This window comes from Ovis canadensis, chromosome 1 (assembly GCF_042477335.2).
Source record: "Ovis canadensis isolate MfBH-ARS-UI-01 breed Bighorn chromosome 1, ARS-UI_OviCan_v2, whole genome shotgun sequence".
Taxonomy (NCBI): domain Eukaryota; kingdom Metazoa; phylum Chordata; class Mammalia; order Artiodactyla; family Bovidae; genus Ovis; species Ovis canadensis.
In genome coordinates, this window is record NC_091245.1 from 18,057,190 (window position 1) to 18,078,259 (window position 21,070).

General features: G+C 55.4%; 1 protein-coding gene across 1 annotated transcript in view; it reads right to left on the reverse strand.

Moving 5' to 3' along the window:
- Positions 1-1,342: 1,342 nt before the first annotated feature.
- Positions 1,343-21,070, reverse strand: part of SLC2A1 (solute carrier family 2 member 1) — a 28,055-nt gene continuing 8,327 nt past the window's right edge. The window contains exons 2-10 of the mRNA XM_069588294.1: positions 17,689-17,784; positions 6,968-7,128; positions 6,578-6,818; positions 5,390-5,552; positions 5,116-5,303; positions 4,750-4,854; positions 4,198-4,299; positions 2,796-2,999; positions 1,343-2,430 (exon numbers count right to left, since the gene is read on the reverse strand). Of these exons, the coding sequence (XP_069444395.1) occupies positions 2,230-2,430; positions 2,796-2,999; positions 4,198-4,299; positions 4,750-4,854; positions 5,116-5,303; positions 5,390-5,552; positions 6,578-6,818; positions 6,968-7,128; positions 17,689-17,784 (1,461 nt within the window). The 3' untranslated portion in view covers positions 1,343-2,229. The remainder of the gene's footprint in view (positions 2,431-2,795; positions 3,000-4,197; positions 4,300-4,749; positions 4,855-5,115; positions 5,304-5,389; positions 5,553-6,577; positions 6,819-6,967; positions 7,129-17,688; positions 17,785-21,070) is intronic.

Below are 21,070 nucleotides of genomic sequence, written 5' to 3' on the forward strand. Positions count from 1 at the left end.
CATCTGGTGGGACAGCCAGTGTCACCATAGGTTTTTAAGAGCCCTGAGTGCACACCTGGCAGCAGGGGTCACCCCTGCGAACTAACTCCTTTCAACAGAAGACTTTTGAGGACATGGACATGTGATAAGTCCTCCTTCAACGCACCTGGCCCCTGCCCTTCATAGGTTCACCACCCTGTCCCCCTGCTCAGGCAAAGCACACCCCTTCTCTGAACTTCCCTCTTTGTGAGATGATGGCTAACTCTTCAGATTCTTTATACCTAATGATAATACAGATAGGCACGGCCAACTAGGATGTACTTTTTCCCTTCTTGCCCACTCCTTACAACCCCTCTTCATGCCAAGCAGATTTGTTTCACCTGTGTGCAGTTATGAAAGCTTCCACAGCTATATCTGCCCCCCCCCCACCCCCAACTCCCCACAAGATTTTGTCAGATGAACCTCTAGGGACAAATATCTTTGGTGCTTCTGTTTCATTAACTGTCTTCTGACTACCTGCTTTGTGCCAAGGACTGTATTTAGTACTGGAGACCCAGAAGAATCAAATTGATTTCTTTCTGTGAAATTGAGGCTAGTGGACGAAATAGGAACTTGTGATAAAGATATGGTGCCACAGGAAAGAAACAAAGTGCTCTTGAAATTCAGGGATTGGGAGAAGGGCATGAAAAATCTTTTCAGAGTGTGCAGTAGCCTATAAGCTGTATCATACAGGGCATTCTGAATTAAATAGATGGAAAAAGGCAGCTTAACAGCTCACTCGGCCCATGCAGTGAACATGGTTCATTGAAGGGGATGGGAGTTTGAGGGGAGGACTGAGGTATAGCGTAGGGGGTGTGCAGTATAATTTTTTTTTTTTTTTTTGCCACACCGTGTGGCTTGCAGGATCTTGGTTCCCCTGACCGAGGACTGAACCTGGGCCACCACAGTGAAAGCATCAGGGAATTCCTGCAGTATAACTTAAAAGCAAGGGTTTTAGCATATTTACTGTGAAACTTCAGGCACCTTAACCTCTTTGAGCCTGTCAAACATAGAGATAGTACCTACCTCACTTTCAAGATAATGCATATCAAGGCCTGAGCATCAAGGTCAGCACATAGCTGTCATTCTTTTGAATACCAGCTATCATTTGTGAAGAAAAATGGGAATGCCACAAATGCCACAATTTTCAGGTAATCTCTAGGTAATAGAGATCAAATAGATTTTTTAAGCAGTAGAGGGTGTTTACCAACGGTGCTTGGAAATAACTGGATCTTGGAGTCAGAGAGTCTGAAGCTGTTCTAAGAGTGGCTTCTCTCCCATCCAAATCTGCCTACCCTCAATCCACACACATTTCAAAACCACGTTTCTAAAAACCAGCCATTTATATCTGCTTAGGTAAGTTACAGAGGGAGTAAGGTGGTGTATTTACAAGTTGGTTTGTCCAGATATACTATAACTTAGTGTCTGTATTTAATATTGACAACCAAAAAATATATATAAATATCTTCTAACTATACACAGCAGGGCAGGAGTGCCCAGGTCTTCTTGAATAGTGAGTTCTCAGTTTCCCATGGCCCTCCTCCTCTCATGGTGATCATCTGGCCCTCAGTGCAAAGGAGACTAGCACCTGGCAGCGCAGTCTGGCCCTTCCCCTCTCCTCCCTGCACTCCAGTGCTCCCAACTGGTCTCAGGCAAGGGAAGATTAATTTGAGTGGTTGGGTAGGAAGAGACGGGAATAGGCAAAACCTAACGGAGCCTGACCCCTAGGTTTGGGAGACCCAGGCCCACAGAAGGGGTGGCCATAGCCACCTCTTGGGGTAGAAGACTCATAGTTTGCAGTTTGATTAGTGTGTCCTTAGGTCATAGGTCCGGCCCTACAGATTAGCTTGGCAAAGAAGGCAAGTGTCTAGGCAGGGCTTGGTCCCCACCCTCAGGCACTGAGCCATTTAGGGTGAAGCCAGGGATGTGGGTGAAGGAGACTCTGGCTGATAAAAAAATAATAACAAAATCAGTAATAAAAAATTATAAAACCTGTTGCTTGTCTGAATAGATCTGAGCAACAGTCTTTTGTTAAAATCCTGGAGCCGTTAATGTCCTGAATATTCTTCTGGACATCACTGCTGGCTGAAGGAAGGAGCCCCAGGCCCGGGTCTGCTGAGATCTATCAGTTTGAGAGTCTCATCCAGCTGCCTGCGCTCTGAGAGATCCTTGGGCCACTGGGAGCAGACCGGGCTGGCGGTGTGGGGCACCTCACACTTGGGAATCAGCTCCCAAGGGGTGGAACAGCTCCTCAGGTGTCTTGTCACTTTGGCTTGCTCCTCCCTGTCGGAAGCCAGAAGCAATCTCATCGAAGGTCCGGCCTTTTGTCTCGGGAACTTTGAAGTAGGTGAAGATGAAGAACAGAACCAGAAGCACAGTGAAGATGATGAAGACATAGGGTCCGCACAGTTGCTGAAAGACACATAGAAACACTTGGTTGGAGACCTGACCCTACATCCTGCCCTTAGGATGGACGATCTCTTTACCTTTGGGTCCTTGATCTGAAAAAGGGAACACCCACCTACAACCCAGGACTCTGCTGCACCTGGCATGTGGTAGAAGCAGATTCTGATGGCAGAACAGAATAGACAATTCAAAGCTAAGGGAAGAACCCTGGAGAGGAGGTCAGGGTTCTGAGCCCATAACCTGGCCTTCTGAGCCTGTTTCCTCCCCAGTGTGATTCCAGTAAGAACACCAGGGACAGCATTTTGCACAGCGCTATGGGGTCCTGTGTGCAGGAGAGAAACGCTGAAGTGTGGGGACTCTGGGGTTCTTACCTCCACATACTGGAAGCACATGCCCACAATGAAATTCGAGGTCCAGTTGGAGAAACCGGCAACAGCAATGGCAGCGGGGCGAGGGCCCTGGCTGAAAAGTTCAGCCACAATGAACCATGGGATGGGGCCTGGGCCCACTTCGAAAAAGGCCACAAAGCCAAAGATGGCCACGATGCTCAGGTAGGACATCCAGGGCAGTTGCTCCTGTTGAGGATGAGAGAGGGAAGGAAAGTTAGGCTGGGCTGTGCTGGGTCCTCAGAGGAAACCAACTCCAGGGGTAGCCCAGGGCAGGCTAAGAACTCTGGCAGGCAGGAGGCCTCGGGCTGGCCCTGGATTTGCTCTGTGACTTAGGTACCGGGGCCAGGTCTCAGTGTTCTCATCTGAACAAAACAGGTGAAGCCCTGCATGGTGGTTGTGAGCTTGCAACTGCCTCCAGGAACGGTCACGTAGTTGCACGCAGGAGGTGCTAAAAAGAGGTCCCTGGGGTCCCCTGGCTTTGGCTGTGGAGCAGTCTGCTTATGGCTGGAGGATGTGGAAGAAAATTCCTGGGGGTGGCTGTCAGAGGCTTGTAAGGTACCCAGCTCAGGACCAGCATTGGGCAGGCATGAAGTTCCACAGAGAGCCATTCTCGAGGAGACCACAGCAGAAGAGTTATATGGTTTTGTTCCAGATCCCAGATCCCCTGCTTATCACCTGGGGCATGCTGGGCCTCTCAGTCGTCAATGTACTCTCTAAGCCTTGGTGCAGCTGTAAAATGAGTGTCCTGGTGTTCTCCTTGCCCAAACACTGGATAAGCGAGTGGTGTGTGAAGTGCCTGGGATAAGGTTATCATAGAGGTTATAGTCACAGGCTTGGGGCCAGCAGACCTGAGGTTGATTCCTGGCTTTTTCTGCTGCATTATGAACCTCACCAGGAAAGGGGGTGGGGGGACGTTTCCTCACTGGAGAAGTAGAAATATTGACTGCACTACTCCTGTGCGTCCTGAGGACTGAGTGAGATAATGCATGTTTCCACGCCTCTGTGGTAAGGAGGGCATCGCTTTCTAGGGCTGTTTACAAGAAGAATTGGGGCTGCGGAGGAAGACTTTGCAGAGCAGCTCCAGGAGCAAGGGAACTTGCAGGGCTGGAGGTGTGGTGGTGAGAAAGCACCCGGCAGGGAGGAGCTGGTTCAGATAAGAGTGGAAAGAGACAGCCCAAGGAAGCTGAGGGTCTGGCCCAAGCCTGGGGCTGTGGGTGGGGCAGAACGAGGGGGAGGGCAGCCCCACCTGGGGTCTGGATGCCGCCGGCCAGCCTGGGGCTGAGATGAGCACCTTGGGATGCCCACATGAGCTCCCCCTTCCCCCTCCTCTCCCCCTCCCCCCTGCCCCCCCGCCCCCCCTCACCCCCAGAGCACGGCAACTCACCAGCAGCGCCAGCGCGATGGTCATGAGCACCGCACAGCCAGCCATGCCGGCCAGGCCTATGAGGTGCAGGGTCCGCCGGCCGGCTCGCTCCACCACAAACAGCTGTGGGCACAGGGTGCGTCAGTGCCTCCCCTCCTGGTGCCCCTCTGAACACACCCCTTCCTCCAGGAGGGTCCCCCCAAGTGCTGGGAAAGCCACAGGGCCCTGCAGAGATGGAGTGGCAGATGGATCGCCTCTTCCCTGGGGCAGGGTTCGGGGACTACATAGGATCCCAGGGGGTGAGAGCTGCCTGCGAGAGTCAGACAGCTGAGCATTCCGGCTGTGGCCTTGGGCCAGCCGCCGCACTTCTCTGAACATCAGTGTCAACTGTTTGATCCCAGTAATGAACTTGACAAGTTGTTGAAGATGAAATGAGAGAGCACTTAGGGAGCACGTGATGCCTGCCTAGCTCGCAGTAAAGACTGCTGTCTGGTCACGAGGCCCCGAGGCCCTGAGACCACAGGCTGGACCCCAGCTGCTGGCTGGCTGTGGGCAATGACACGGAAGACTCACCGACACGACAGTGAAGGCTGTGTTGACGATGCCGGAGCCGATGGTGGCGTACACGGGCTGCTGCACCCCCGCCTTCTCGAAGATGCTTGTGGAGTAATAGAAAACCTACAGGACACAGAGGCAGTCGGGGCTCAGCGGGGTGCTATGGCTCTTCCCCCGCCTCTGTCCCAGTGGGGGCAGGACACACGGTCAGTAAAGCATGAAGAGGACACTGCCCCAGGGCCCTTCTGAGTTTGGGCTCTAAAGGAGAGCTGCTCCTCTGGCAGGGGTCCGTCTGCTGTTTCAGGTGTGGGATCTGTCCACAGCACGCCTCGGGCTCCAGGGATTGGCGGGGGGCACAGGAGAGGGTGGGTACGGGGCACTCACAGCGTTGATGCCGGACAGCTGCTGGGACAGCTGCAGCACCACGGCAATGAGGATGGGCTGGCGGTAGGCGGCCGAGCGGAACAGCTCCAGGATGGTGACCTTCTTCTCTCGCATCATCTGCCGGCTCTCCTCCTTCATCTCCTGCAGGTCGCGGGTCACGTCCGCGGTCCCACGCAGCTTCTTCAGCACTGAGGGGGCCGGAGGGAAGGCGGGGGCGGCTCAGCGCGGGGAGGAGGTCGGGGCCGGGGGCGGGGAGGGGCAGGGCCCGCCGTACCGCTCTTGGCCCGGTTCTCCTCGTTGCGGTTAATGAGCAGGAAGCGGGGGCTCTCGGGGCAGAAGGGCAGCAGGATGCACTGCAACAGGGCCGGGATGAAGATGACGCTCAGCAGCAGGGGCCACAGTTCCTGGTTGCCCATGATGGAGTCCAGGCCGAACACCTGGGGGAGGCAGGGCCAGAGCAGCGGCTGTGAGGCATCGGCTCAGGGTTCGCTCCTGCTCCGCTCGCCCAGGGGCCTTTCCCTGCTTTAGAGAGAGGGCTCTAGTTCTGAGTCTAGCTGTGCAACTAATGTGAGGCTTAACCTCTCTGAGGGGATTCCCTCATAGCTCAGTTGGTAAAGAATCCGCCTGCAATGCAGGAGACCCCGGTTTGATTCCTGGGTCGGGAAGATCTGCTGGAGAAGGGATAGGCTACCCACTCCAGTATTCTTGGGCTTCCCTTGTGGCTCAGCTGGTAAAGAATCTGCCTGCAATGCAGGAGACCTGGGTTTGATCCCTGGGTTGGGAAGATCCCCAGGAGAAGGAAAAGGCTACCCACTCCAGTATTTGGGCCTGGAGAATTCCATGGACTGCGTAGACCATGGGGTCGCAAGGAGTCGGACCCAAATGAGTGACTTTCACTTAACATCTCTGGACCTTGGTTTCCTCATCTGTGACAAGGGGGAAGCAGGACCTGCTTAACAGCATTGGGGGTGGGGGTGGGGTGGGGGGGGTGGGGGTGGGGTGGGGGGGTGGGGGTGGGGGGGAGCCTGGTGGGATAAGATAGCAGGATGGCAAATGTGTCTGGCAGGGGGCAGGGGGACTGCTACTCTGCCACAAGATGATTTGGGGATGGAGAAGGGAGAGCCCTGAGAGAGGGGAGTGCGTACATATATACAGGGATCAGGGCCCGGCGGTGTGAGAGAGATGGCATGTTGAGAAACCAGTAGGCTGCCCTGTGCTTGGGTCCCCAGGGTGAGAAGAAAGGATGCAAGGCTGCCTGGGCGGGGATGAGAAGGGCCAAGGCAACTGGACTTGCTCTCCCACCAGGAATGGGGAAGCGGGGAGAGTGATGAACGTGGTGTGTTCTTGGGACCTGTGCCTCGGATGTGTCCACGAGGCTGTGCTCTGCAGGGCTGTGGAAGGCTGGGCAAGGAGTCGAATCTGTACACACACCCAGGGGACGGAGCCATGGGTGGGTGCTTACCTGGGCGATGAGGATGCCGACGACGATGCCTAGCTGGTGCAGGGTGCCCAGGGCCCCCCGAAGCTCCGTGGGGGACACCTCCCCCACATACATGGGCACAAAGCCAGTGGTCAGGCCGCAGTACACACCGATGATGAAGCGACCCAGGATCAGCATCTCAAAGGACTTGCCCAGTTTTGAGAAGCCCATGAGCACAGCGGACACGAAGGCCAGCAGGTTCATCATCAGCATTGAATTTCGCCTGGAGTGGAGGAGGCCACAGGTCAGGCAGGTCCCTGGAAACCCCAGGGGCTGGGTCGTAGATAATTCCCTAGGACAGGCAGGGAGGGCCCCCTCACCCCAACTCCAAGCTGGGACTCCATGGGCAGGGCCAGAACCCCTTCTGCTCACCGGCCGAAACGGTTAACAAAAAGGCCCACGGAGAAGGAACCAATCATGCCTCCCACCGAGAAGATGGCCACGGACAGGGACCAGAGTGTGGTCAGTGTGGCGGGTGGGATGGGCTCCCCATAGCGCTGCATCCACGTCTGGTTGTAGAACTCTTCAATCACCTGCAGGAGAAGCAGCAGACTGGTGGGTGAGGTCAGGACCCAGGCGTCCTCTTCTCTCACACGCCTCCTAAAAGAGGACCATTTTACCCCAGGATGCTGGAAGGGGCCCAGGGCCCCAGCACCAGGCCCAGCCCCTGGTCCCTCCCCTTCTGTGGGCTTCGGTCCCCCACCCCCACCTCCTCATGAGAAACAAGGGGCTGGACTCTGCTTGCCAGGGAGAGTGGTGCCAGCTCTCACACCTCCCCCAGGTGCAGGTTCCAGGGCCCTGTAGTTTCTGGTGCTCAACAGGACTTTCTGGGGACGATGGCAGGTGACCAGCACTGGGAGTTCAGGCAGTGCAGAGGGGCTCAGAGACAGCGCTTCTGCCTGCATGCCCCCTTTTCCTTCAAGGTGCCTAAGGCCACTGGCCACTCTGGCTCTCTCCCCAACCCCCCTTCCTGGGGAGGAAATACAGCTGAACAGAGGCCCTGGGAGGAAGGGAAGAGCAGGCTCACTTTGCACTCAGGGCCTGGTGTGAGCACCTTGCACCCAAATGCTCATGACACCCAGCTGCTGCTTTCTATCCACCAGGCCCAGCCCCTCCCGGCTGGCCTGGGAGATCCCCCCCGAAGGACCCACGGCCTCGTCCTCTCCCAGCTGAGCAGCTGGGAGGTTCAGGGAAAAGCTACAAACAAGGAAGCAGTTCCAGGAACTGGAGACACCTGTCCTAGAGCAGGCCCGCCCGCTGGCCCTGCCGCCACCAAGGGGAGGGCCTGGCCGCTCAGGCCCAGGATATGGCAGGCGGGCAGCACCGGTTCCGCCTGCGCTCACTCACTCTACTCTCAGCTGACGCAGATACGTGCCCAGTGCCTCAAGACAGGCCAGACCCGCCCAGCCACGTGTGGAGCTGGGCACAGACCCAGTGTACCCAGAAACAACTTCCTGTGTACCGATGCCATCACACACACACACACACACTCATGCTCACATGATCTGAGTATTCCTGGCTTCAGCAAGTCACAAACCTGCATACCCCTGTGGCCCTCACCACCTGCAGCTCAAACTCAACTCCACACCAGCCCATGCCAGGCACACCCTTTCCCACCTCAAGTTCGGGTACACTGGGCAGTATGCAGTCTCTCACACAGTACGATTCCCGTCGACACTGCTCTTTGACTGTCCCTAACATTCCCAAGCCCCACGGTCCCAGGAATGCCCACTCAGTGATCTATTTGTCTGTCCAGGGAAGCTGGACTCAACCAAGTTCAGACTCAGCTCTACCCCTCATCTCCAGGGCAAGTGTCTGTACCTCGAATGATGACATTAGCAATACCCACTTCATAGTGCTGTGGGGAATGAATGAAACACACTTGCAGTGCTCTCACCGTGCTTGGGACCACCGTGGAGCCGAGGAGCCCGCCACGTTTCGGTTCTGACTCAAGGGCAGCGCAGGCCACTGACAGGCTGACGGAGCCTGCCCATGGGTCAGACTCACGGCTCCTGGTGGTGGCTCTGCCTTTGGCCTATGCGCTGTTTCCCCACCTTCCGCGGTTACTCCCCCTGAGCGCCTGCCCTGCCTCACCACACGGAAACCTTTTGAAATCCAGCTCAGAGGGTTGCAGGAGTCCGTCCTCCCTGAGGGCAGGGACCCCAGTGGATTCTTCCCAGGGCCTGTCCCAGGGCTCACGCAGGATGAAGGAAGCCATGAAAGGGCTCAGGCTCTCCTGCTAGAAGCCCTTACTTCCACCAGGGGCACAGAAAGCAGATTTCAACCAAACACACACAAAGTGCTTGTATTCTTCAAGGGACAAAGCCAACCCCAGAGGAGGACTGCTGGGCACAGCAACGCTCCATTTATCAGGCTCTGCAGAGAGCAAGCTGTCCTGGATAAGGGAACTGCCCAGATAAGTGACCCTCACCCCTTGGGGGGGCCCATTGTCTGGGTGGAAATCTTTCTCCCTCCTATCCCTTACCCTCTGCTGCCCTGAGGGACGTACAAGCAGGGCTCGAGGGCACTCCTGACCTGCGGCTCTGCAGGGCCAAGGTGAGATGTTTGCTCCAGGGGGCGTTTAATTTTTGCATTCTGTAGTTTACCCCCAACCTCTGTGGTTCAGATGTTTGTCTCACAGAGCTCTCCACACATCTGGCTTAAAATCTGCCAAGCCAGTTAATGAAGCTCATTTGAATTGTGTGTAAAGAATGAATATGTATAGTATTTGAGTACTGAGTGCTTACTACCTAAATGGGTTTAAGGGCATGAGGCTGAGGTCTTTAACCTTCTTGGGGTTTGGCTGGAGATGTTGAGGACCCATGTGTAAGTGAGGTGTCGCCAGAGTCTCCCCAGTTACATCTCTCGAACGTGGTGACAAGTCAGAGGGACCAAGCCCTGTCCCGGCTTGCTCTTCCTTGGCTCTTGAGCCCCTTGCTGCTTTGACCACTGTATGGGGTTGAGGGAGGCTGAGCAGCCAGTCCCCTCCACCCTGGGCCCAGGTTCATCCTCTTCACCCCCAGTAGCGCCTCTTGGCCGAGTGGAGGCTGCCTGGCAGGTTTTTGCCTCTGGACCCGGTGCTTGAGATTTGTGGGAAGAAGCCAAGTGAGGATTCCCTTTCCTACAAATGGTGTGTAGGCTCTCTTCCTCCCCTGCTGGGGGTCCATGCCCTGTGTCGGGGGTGAGGCTGACCCTTGGCTCAGGACAGGCAGAGGATCCCTCAAGAACAGAAGAACCCTACATGGGGAGAAGTTCTAGGGTCACCTCTCCCACCCAGCCACTGCCCTCAGCATCATCCAGCAATGGCTGGGTGGCCCTCAGGGAAGAGCCTCCTCAGCGTTAATCACTCAGTTCTATCTGACTCTTTGCAACCCCATGGACAGTAGCCTACCAGGCTCCTCTGTCCATGGAATTCTCCAGGCAAGAATACTGGAGAGGGTTGCCATTTCCTTCTCCAGGGGAATCTTTCCCAACCCAGGGATTGAACCTGGGTCTCCTGCATTGCAGGCAGATTCTTTGCTGTCTGAGAGCCTCCTTACTGCTTCCTTAACTGGATCCCACAGACCCAGTCTCCACATTGAGGCTTCTGGCAGCCTCCTCAGCCCTGGCCCACGTGTACATCTTCTGAATGCTCCAGCCTCACATTCTGGTTATGAGCCAGGGAGATACCCTTGGGCCTGCCACTGCCCCACATCCAGTCATTCAGCAGGTCCCGTCCCTCAAATTCACCTCCTAACCTGTCCTCCTCTCTACCCACGCAGCACCTGTCCTAGGTCTCACCTGGATTCCGCTCCTGACTCCTCCTACCCACTGAAGCCAGATTCCGATTCCCACCATTACTCCCAGACTTGGCAGTCAAGCCCTGGACATCAAGTGGACCAGGCTCAGCCCTCCTTGTCTCTGCTCCCCGTCCCAGCTTGTTCCCAGTCCTTTCCCGCTTTGTGCTGAGAAGAAAGGGTGGGTCCTGGTCGGCCCTGGCACCAGACTCTCTGTCCAGGCATCCCCTCATTGGAGCCAGAGGGCAGGGGCTCACTCAGCAATACTGTTGGGGCCAGCGTGGAGAAGCAGGATGCCCTGGGCAGCTGCCATCCCTTTCCAGTAACAAGCTTTTCCTCATTCCAGCCCTTCTCCTAGGGGAGGGGGTGGGAAGAGGTTGGTATCACGTCTGACACGCCCTCCCTTCCATGCCTGAGTAACTGTGGGTGAAGGACCACACGTGTGCCCGTCTAGAGTGGAAGCTGACTTCTGTGTCAGGGTAGAGTCTGTAGTGAGGCTCTGGGCGTGAGGCAGAACCCACTGTCTGGCACTTGGAGTAAGCTGTTCTTCGTGTCACTGTTGTCTCAAAGAGAGAAGACACCTCCTTGAGAGGAGCATTAGGGACAGAGTTTTCCGTTTTTAAATTGCTGAAAAACAAAGCATTATCCTGAGGAACGCACAGTACGAGAAGGAACTTGAATAGCTAGGCGCTTGCCTTGGGGAGTGAAGCTCTATCTTCAGACCTTGCTGGCAGCCCCAGGCTGAGAGACCCAGCAGGTCCGCAGAGCCCCAGGGCACAGACTTCATCAGGGGGTGGGGTGGGGGGAGGGTGAGGAGAGCTTCAGATAAGATTACCCATTTTCAGGTAGCAAGTCCCCTGTCAGCAGGGAGCATACAAATCAAAATTTGAATCAGGGATTGGCATAAACAACTCATATAAAAGGCTAGATAGAAAATATTAGGGTCTGCTGACCACATACAGCCTCTCCTCTGTAGCTTATTTTTCTTCCTTTTCTCTTCAAACTTCTAAACATGGGAAAAATCATTCTTAGCTCACAGGCCCTCCAAAAACAGGCTGCTGGCGGGATCTGTCCCCCTTGCCAACCCGTGTTCTAGAATTCCAGACTCCTGCCAAGAGAAGGGGTACATGTTTTGGAACTTCTGGCTGGTCTCAACTTTTCCCTGGAGAGGCCTGGTCTTCTAGATCACCCGGAGAGGGAAATCAGTGCTCTCTCACCCCTTTCTTCTCTCTTTTAGACATACTGTCAGGATGAGGGGGTTAAACAGCCACTCAGTCTTTGAGCTCCAGTTAGAAGAAAGGGCTGGCTTGTCCAGTTCAGTCCCGATTTCCCATGCCTTCCCTACCTCTCCCCCACATCTGGGGCTGCCCCCACCTCTCAGCCCAGAGGGGATGTCTCCACAGCCGGCTCAGCCACGCCCCAGGGTCAGCTGGGAGTTCAGAGACAGATGCTCCATATGGGGCTGGACAGATAGCTTCTGGGTCCCCCAGGGCCTCTCCCTGGGGCCTGGGGAAGAGGCCCAGGCAGCCAGATGGAGCTAGAAGCTGGGCCCCACCCCCAGAGCAGATGACTGGACCACCCAGGTTGCTTTTCTGGAAGAGTCCTGACCTGGCTTCTCTCCAAGCCTTCGCTCTGACCTCCTCACCGGTCCTTGGCCTCTAGGGTCTCCCCTGCAAAAAAATCTTCATCTCCCCTGCTCACAGCTCACACCCTCAGGACGAAGTGTCTCTTCCCATCCCACCCCCACATGGCAGTGCCATCTGAGCACCCCACACCTCTGCACCTTCACCTCGCCTCTACTTTGCCTTCTGCCTGGTAAGCTGTTGGGCACTTTCCCTCCTCTGGAGAGCCTTCATAATCACCTCCTCATTACTGTAGCGGTTCCCAAACAGGGGCAACTTGGTCCCCCTCCGCCCTGGGAGGGGGTGATGTTCGGAGACATTTTGGGTTGTCACCCTGGTGGGGATAGAGGCCAGGGATGCTGCTAAACATCCTACAATGCATGGGACAGCCCCTGTAATGCCAAAGAACTATCTGGCCCCAAATGTCTACGGTATTGAGGAAAACCCTGCTCCCAGGCCCAGGTGCCCTCTCCCTCCCCCTTGTCTGCTTCCACCAGTCCGTCTGCATTTCCATCGCTACGCTGGACAGCTAACTAGGACAGGTGCCCTGTGCGCTCCCTCTATACATGGGCACGGCCTGATTCATCTGGCTCCCAGCACAGGGCTAGAGGTTGAAAGCACTGCCGCTGATTGAAAAACAAGGCATGAATCTGAGCGACTTAAGAGATGACGGAGCTGTGACAGGGTGCCATGGTGTAAGAGGCTGTGCAGCTGTGTGTGGGAAACTGAGACGTCTGTGCGTGACTACGCTTGACTCGGCCTGAGGTCGGAGCAGGAAGGAGCAGCTGGGTAGCAGTTGTTAGCATGTAAGAGTGTTTCGGCATCTGTGAGTGCAAATGCCTTTTCTTCTATGGGTGGTCAAGAACGCAGGCTGGAGCCAGGCTTCCTGGATTTAAATTCCAGCTCTGTTGCTAGCTGTGTGTCCTTGGTTAAATTGCTTAACATCTCTGTTTCCCAGTTTCTTATAAAACAGGGATTACTGTGTCTACCTAATGGGATTATTGTAAGTAACAATTAAATTACTATTTCTAATGCATTTGGAACAACACTTGGCACATGGTAAGTGAGCTGTAAGCTGTGAGAGTCTGTGTAAGTGGAGATGAGTGGAGGGGAGAGGGGCCCAGAGCTCTTTGGATCCGGGAGGAGATGCTGCCTGGGGCCTGGGCTGGGAAGCCCATCTTGCCTCCAAGTACTTTCACTCACCAAGCTGGGCTGTCCTGGGCAGACCTCGCCTGCTCTCTAGACCAAGTTCCTCCTTTGGCAAACAAGGAACGTTGAGCCAACGGCCTGTCAGGCCCCTTCCAGCCCAAACGGTCTGGTTTCTGAGGGTGCCTCAGACTGCCTGACACTGTCCCCTGGAGACAGTTCCTCCCCAGGAACTCGAGGCTCCTCAATGGCCCTTAGTCACCCCTGTTGGCAGCTCAGCCATGTGGGGAGGCGAGAGGCGGTTCTTTCCACCCAGCGCGGTGGTCAGGATGCCCTTGCTCGTTTGTTTGCTCTCTGTGTGGCTGCGCTCCCCTCTGCCCCGGCAGAGACAGGAGGCCTGGCGTCCATCTGTAGCTCAGCCTCTCACTCCCTGGGTGCCTTCAACCCAGCCTCCAGGCCTCCTTTATGAGCAAGAAGATAACCTTGGCCCCACCCACCATGTAGGGCTTCTGTGGGGAGATAATTTATGAGGAGGTGCTTTGTAAACATTTAAGATAATGTTATGATTAATTAACCACTTCCAGGAGGAAGCCCTCTGGGGCCTGTTTTATGGGGGAGACGGAGCTCCTGGTAATTGACAGCAGCCCTGGCACTTTCACCTCTGCTGGGGCAAGGTCTCCTCTGGTGAGCAGGCCAGCCCGGCCAGCGCAGCAGTTTCCTAAGAGAGGCGCTTCTGCAACGAGTGGCCGGCCTCGTGGCGTGGGCCGTCAGCCGGACACCTCAGCCGCCGCATCTCTGCACAGGCCTGCGATTCCGCCCATCTGTCCCCTGGGGCTGGTTTGCCCTCCAAGGCCTAGCACAGCTGCCAACTCCTTGGCTAAGCCCTTCCTGTCTCTCCCGTCAGCCCTACTCCCAGCATTAGTCATTCTTTTCTGTTCCCATAGCACCGAGGAGCCCTCCACTATTAATACTCTCGCTGTTCCCGAGGAGTCTCCCCTCCCCACCCCACCCCCGCCCTCTGGATGGTTTTGGAGGGCAGGACAGGGCCCAGCTCTGACCGTGTGTCAGGCAGCTTCCTGAGGGCTGGGAGGTCTCTGCTGTGTTCACAGCTCATCCCGCCTCAAGTCTAGAACACTGCCTGGTTCGTCCCTGTGGAATGAAGATGTTGGCAGAAGCACTGTGCCATCCTAGGATGATGGCTTTGGTGCCTCCTGAAGCGGGACCATTGCCTCTGAGCCCCACTGTCGTCTCTCACTCTGGTGTCATCCTCTCCCCTCTTCACTTGTTAAGTTTATCACATTTGCTCCTGGTTGAGAAAACCTATGGCCAGGCTTATGAGAAGTTGTTTGTAAAGCGCGAGAGTAAATAGGCAGAATGCCCAAGAGCACGCCCCCTGGAAACACCATGCAGGTCTCTCTCCTGGGTCCCCAGAGGTTGGCTGCCCAAGTGACCTTTGGACAGGTGCCCGCAAATGCTCCTCTGAACGTTTACAACTGGGCCTCTGTGCTGCCCATTAGGCTTCCAGATTCCCCGCCCATCTGCCGGTGAAATTCTCACCTTTCACCAGTAGCTGATTAGACGGGCGGCCCCGAGAACTGGAGGTCGTCACTCTGGGTTTGTCCACGCCTGCACCCTCGGAAGTTTGTCCCCACAGCCTCTGCTCCACCACCACCTGCCTCCTTAAGGACTCCCCAACCCCTGCCCCAGCTTCACCCTCTCCTCTGCCGATTCCTGACAACCCCTTTAAAAATGAAGTTTTTGTATTAAAAAAGAAAAAATTCCTAGCCCCACAACCCTCTGGCGACCGCTCCCTTCCTCCTTCTCCACCAGTCCCTGGGAAGGGCCGTCTCTGCTCTTCCCAACTCCCTTCTCCCTCTTCAGCCCATTGCAGGGGGCTTCTACCCACAGGACTCCGCTCTATCAGCCTTGGCAATGCACGGTCACCATCGGGTCTTCTAAATTCAGCCATACTGGGCTTCTGTGCCCGGGTCAGCCTCTGGAGTCCGACAGTATTCCTTCAGTAGTCCACATCCGAGTGCCTGTTCTTACCGATGGGTACTGCTCTAGGGACCATGGACCCTCGCCCTCAGGCGCTTCCATTCTTTCTCTGGCTCAGGAGGGTCTTGTCTCCCAGCTTAGAGGGGCCCGCGCTCTTCCTCCTCCTTCCCAGGACCTTCTATCAGTGGGGGTGCTATTCAGGGCTTGACCTTCACTTCTCTTTTCTACTAACAGTCTCTCCAGGAGATCCTTGTCTACCACTAGTTGGATACCAGTGACCCAGCTGTTGGCTTTCTTCCCCTGGCTACCCTCCGAAGAAGCAGACCCCCGTGTCCAGGTGTTTGAATGCTGTGTCACCAAACCTCAGTTCCTGCATGTCCCACAGCCCCTACCTTCTCTTTCTCCAGCCCCAATGTCAGTCAAAACTCGAAGCTAGTTTTAAACCCCACTGTCTCATCCTCAGGCTGAACCGATGACCAGCTCCTACTCAGTGTTTGTTTTTTTAACCTTCTTACAACAGCTGCCTTCTCACTGTTCCCTCGTCTCCAGCCTCACATTCTCAGACCCAGCCCACTGCACCAGACGCCTCAATCATTTCCCTAAAATGCAAATCTGACCCGCTCTGTCCTCTTCAATGGGACCCTATTGTTCTCACCCTGAAGGCCATCCTCCCAGCTCGGCCTCTGCGCTGGTGCCCACAGGCCCATTCTCACTGCGCCCTGCCCTGCCGGGGGCTGGAGATTCTGCATATGAAACTGCCGACCACAAGGGCCCTCTGTGGTCTGCTTCTGGCTCACCTCGTCAGCCTCCCATCTTTCTGCCTCCTCTCATTCTACCCTAGTGACACACAGACTTTCTCTCCTCTGGGCACTTTCTTCCCACCTTTGTGGGCCCCTGCTTACTACAACCCTGTTCTGTTTCTGGAAAACTCGTCTATCCTGCTCCCAGAGCCCTAGTTCTGTCACTCCATGTAACTCCCTGTGTGATCACAGTCAAGTGATCACTCCTGACATAGTGTGACCACTTAACCCAGTACTGCCCATCTCTGACTGTACACAAGAAACAGCTGGGGAGCTTTAAAAATCTGATGCCCAGACAGCGTCCCAGACCAGTGAGATCAGACGGTGAGTGTCAGGGGACTCCAGTGTGCAGTCAAGTGAAGAACTCAACCTCCCTCTTAAGACAGTACACACTTTGTATCTGAAAGGATTCCCAAAGGGAGCTGACTCTGGGGCACAAACCTCGGCAGATCTGCTCAGAGCACTTAGCAAAAGCAGGCTTGGGACTGTTCCAAGCATGGGCCCAAGGTTGCCCATGGAAAAGCCCCATCACTTCCACTGCAGCTGAGCGTGACTCAGCAGGCCCAGATTCCTGGTGACCTGCTCCCCAGCTTTGGGCGTGGCCCCCACTGCCACCCTCCGGCTCTTTGGAGGAGGCCCCACTCTGACTGCTGGTTGCCACCCCACTCCCCGAGACAGGCCCGGATCCTCGGGAGCCAGCCACACTCACTTTCTGGCCTCACCCGTCTGGACCTGTCCACTCTCACTTTGTCCTGCCTGGGGAAGGTATGGACTTTTAAGCTGACAAGGTGGTTGGTCAGGAAGAAGGCCCGAGATTGTGTAAACAAGAGAGTTTGGCTTCTGACTCCACATCCCCTAGCTATGTGACCTTGAGCCTGCTGGTCATTTCATCTGCCCTGAGCCGAGATGTTCAGGTCTATAAAGTGAAAACCACAGCCCAATGTTATGAATGCACACAGCAGGCCTGGTATAGAGGAGGAACTTGCCGCAGTCTCCTCTCCTGCCTCCTTCCTTTCCCCTTCTCCCTAAAGCAGTGGGCTGGCTAGGCTGGAGGTGCTCACTGGGGTCCCTCCCTGTCCAGACACTCAGAAGAACAAGTGAGAACAGATCTGGGGTGTGTTGTGGGGAGAAGGGAGTAAACAGATATGTACCCCGCCCTGGTTCCTAGGACAAGAAGCCATTTTTGCTTTGCCTGGCCCTAGGGCCTGCAAGGAGACAGGCAGTTTCAGCCTAGAGTGGGCTCCCTTACAAGGGAGTGTGCCACGTATGGATGGGTGAGAGCATGGGTTCAGGGACCATCTGGCGTGGAGGCCACCGAGGCAGACTGATGTTGCCTCCTGGCTCCATCTCTTAGTAGCTGGTGATGCCGGGCAGGCTCTGGCCATTCCCCACACCTGCAGAGTAGGAGTGGGCATGGCTACCCGCCTGCCTGCCTTACAGTGTGGTGTGAGCAGCAGGTGAGAGAAGGCAGCCTCTGTAACCCAAAGGCCGCATGAATGCAGCACTACGCGGAGCATGGCTGTGCCGGGTGGGAGGTTGGTCGAGGTGATCTGTAACGATCCCGCAACTCTGTGGGCCTTAAGATTCCAAGGCCAGAGCTACGAGTGTCTAACCCGATCAGGGTTGGAGTATTTGCTGGTGATGTCTCCAACATCCGAGAGGCGGGGTGAGCATGTATGTGGGTAGGGTGTGGTGAGGGTGCACAGCAGAGTCTGCTGGTGTTGAGAAGCCAAGGACGGGACGGCACTCACCTTCTGGGGGGCGTTGATGACGCCAGTGTTGTAGCCAAACTGCAGGGAGCCGAGCACTGCCCCTCCCACGGCCAGCATGAGGCGGCCCGTCAGCTTCTACAGAGCAAAAAAAAAACCCACACTGTTACAGGCATGTCGGGGCCCAGGTTACTAGAGGGCAGGGCTTGGCTGGCAGGTTCCCATTCAGTTATCTTGCCTGCCTCCTGGCACCACACCAGCTCTTCTCCCAAGAAACTTGGCCACTTCCTGACCTCAGGTGCCCAAACCAGCCCTGCCAACTTCTAGACACGGGGCTGGCCAGACTCATTCCTGGGGAGAGGGGAATTAGGGTCTTCTCCCTCTCTGTAGCCAGGGCCTGGCATTCACCTCATTGCCCTGGTGAATCCTGGGGTTGAGGTGGACCCAGATTCTGATTAGGAGGCCCAGGAACCAATGCAAGGGGGTGCCGTATGATGTGGGAAGAGCAGCATAGATGGGTGGGGGAAGTACCCTGGATCTGGAGATGAGGATGCCAGCTTCTACTTCCAGCCCCCTGACTTCCTTGCGCTGTGAATTCCACCAGGTAGATCCCTGTCCCTGTTCCTCCGGGGCCCTGTTTGCTGCAAACCCTTGCCTCCAGTCACAGGGCGGACACCAAGGTGGAGAGCAGTTCCAACTCACTCAGGGGGTTGCAGAGAACCAGGCTGAAGCTCAAGACAACCATCCCGAGACCATGAGCTTCCCGGGTTGTTTGGGGCTGGGGCAGAAAAAGGGCGGGGGTTTGTGTCTCCTGGAAGGCAAGGACAGGAAGGCAGCAGGCAGGGAGGAGGCCAGCCGGCAGAGGGCCTGGGTGAGTGAGGTGCCTTGCTAGAGAAAGGGAGAGAACTCTTTTTTTCCCCTGTAAAATGAAGAAGCCAGTTAAGGCAGGCTCTTAACTGACTGAGAGAATGGAGCCTGGGGGTGGGACGCCGAAGAAACAACAGGTATTCACCAGGTGCATCACACACCAAACTTGGCACTGGAGGGGAGGGGTAGAGGCGTGGGTCTGGAGCCACACCTGCCCGTGGTGGGGAGAACCTCAGCTTGGCCACGGCCTTGCTATGGGCCTCGGCCTCCCCTCCTTCCTCGGCCCAGAACCCAGAAGCAGCCCTGACTTCAAGATCCTCACAGGTATTGCTGGGTTTAGGTGTTAATTAGACACGTTCCTAGTATGGTCTTTTCATTCTCTAGAAGCTGTCAGACCAACGATTGCAAAAGCCAAGGTTCTCACGTCAGAGGCTGAGAAAGAGGAAGGAGGTTTCAGCCGGCCGGAGTTCAGAGCCCATTTCTTGTTGGGGCAGCAGGGGAGAAGCTGGGTCCTTCCTCCCCGTGGCCCCTTTCTGGCCAAACTCTGGCCACTCATCCTAGACCGTGGGGCTTTCCTCCCGGCAGGCTGTACTCCTTTTCAATCCGGCCCCTCACGGCCCACCCTGCCCAGCATACCCTAGCACTCCCAGAACCTCCTTGCAACTGCCTGGGGAGTCTTCAGACCCCGGACTGTCGGTTCCAGGTGGGTGGTGAGTGCCCAACAGACCTCCTCTGGGAAGAGGCCTGGCCTAGCCCAACTCCCAGGGCGACCACTAGGACCAAGTAAGAGGAAGATATCCCAAGGACAGGCGGGCTTGACAGTGGCTGTTGAGCCCCACACACGGGAGCTTTCTGCCTCTGAGTCACAGGCGTCAGCTTGGGGCTGGCCTTGGGGTTGGCCATCATCTGATACTAATGGTATTCAAGATATGTATTTTCCTGGTACACACAAGAATAAACAGAAAACTAGCAACGCAAACCTATGATTTGAAGAAATGTGGCATGGCTATATAATAGGGTGCCTAAAATAGAAAGCTCTTTAGGTAGAGATTTGGCATAATCCTCCTGTTATAATTAAGTAAGAACCAAGGCTTCAGAACGTTGTGTGTTGTATGCTACCTTTTGTGTGGAGGAAAAAAAGGCTGGGGTTGGGGAGAATATACATACCTATTTACTTAAAAGAATGTACAAGAAAGGTAGCAGTGTACCTTGGGGATCTGGGTGGCAGAGGCAGGGTAGATGGAAAAAATATCATTTTCCATCCTTCTGTACATTTTGTCATTTTGTATCACATGAATGTATCACCTGTTCAAAAATATTTTTTACAAGTCTTGTGGTTTCATATTATTTAGAACACAGCAATTTAAACAAACATAAGTGAAAAATGATACAAATGATATGCGGATCTGCTAAAAATCGCACCCTTGCCCGAATGACACCGCAGGAGGGGCTGTGTGGGGGATCAGTACTATTACTACAGGCTCTGTCTCAGTCTGGCTCTGATGTACCAGGGGTCTCTGGGCCTCTGAAGTCAGTCTTGGGGGCCCTGCTGAGCAGCTGTGCCTCTGGGAGTGGGGGCTGCCACCTGTCAAGGTCAAACTCTGCTTTAGAAAACCTGCCCACCCAGCCACGGGGTTATATGCACTCCACCCAGGCAGGCTGTTGCATCACGACCTACTAAAAGGCTTAGTGATTCATGCTCCCAGCCCTTTCCTGACATCAAGGGAAAGCATTCGGTCCATTGGGAAGGGGGAAACTGGTGTGATCTGAGCTTCATCCAGGGCACTATGGGAGCCCTGCAGGGACAAACTTCTAATTTCACCTGGGATGATCAATCAAAGGTGGGTTCCTGGGAGGTGACACTGGAGTTGGGCCGTGAAGGACATGCAGGGAGTCTGCCAAAGGGAGAAGCGGCGGCAAGACTGCATTCCAGGTAGATAGAACAGTATGTGCAGGGGGAGGGTGGGGGGCCCAGCACAGTCGGATTCATGCTCAGTGTGGCTGGATGCTTGATGCAGGGGAGGAGCATGGCCCTGCTCCTGGGTAGGCACACAGCGCCCATCTCTGCCCCTGTTGCTCCCACCACACCCAGCGTGATCACTACTGGACTAGGAACCAGGAGACCCAGACCGAAAGGCAGAGTGCTGTTTCCCTTCACCTTGAGATTGGTCTTTGTGGTGGCTTTGACTCTGGGTCTCAGTTTCCTCACATGGGAAATGGGGCAAGAGTGTCTTCCCTGAAGGCTTGCTGAGTTCTGGGTCAATGCCCATCAAGGAGCCGGCAGAGTTCACTTGACAGGTGTCTGCTGAATCAGGGAGGGATGGGAAGCTATCTGCCTCCACCAGCCCTGTGGCTGGAACTGAAAGGCAGCAATGCAGTCCATTCATTCAGAGTGTATTTATTTATGTGCCAAGCTGATGGACTAGTTGATGAGAAGGGTTCCAAGTTTCACAGCTCATGGCTTTCTCATGGAAGCCTTTTATACAGGTGGAGGAGCAATGGAGAGCCCAGAATCTGAGAGCCCTGGCCACCTATGACCACCTCTGGGGGTGGGGCT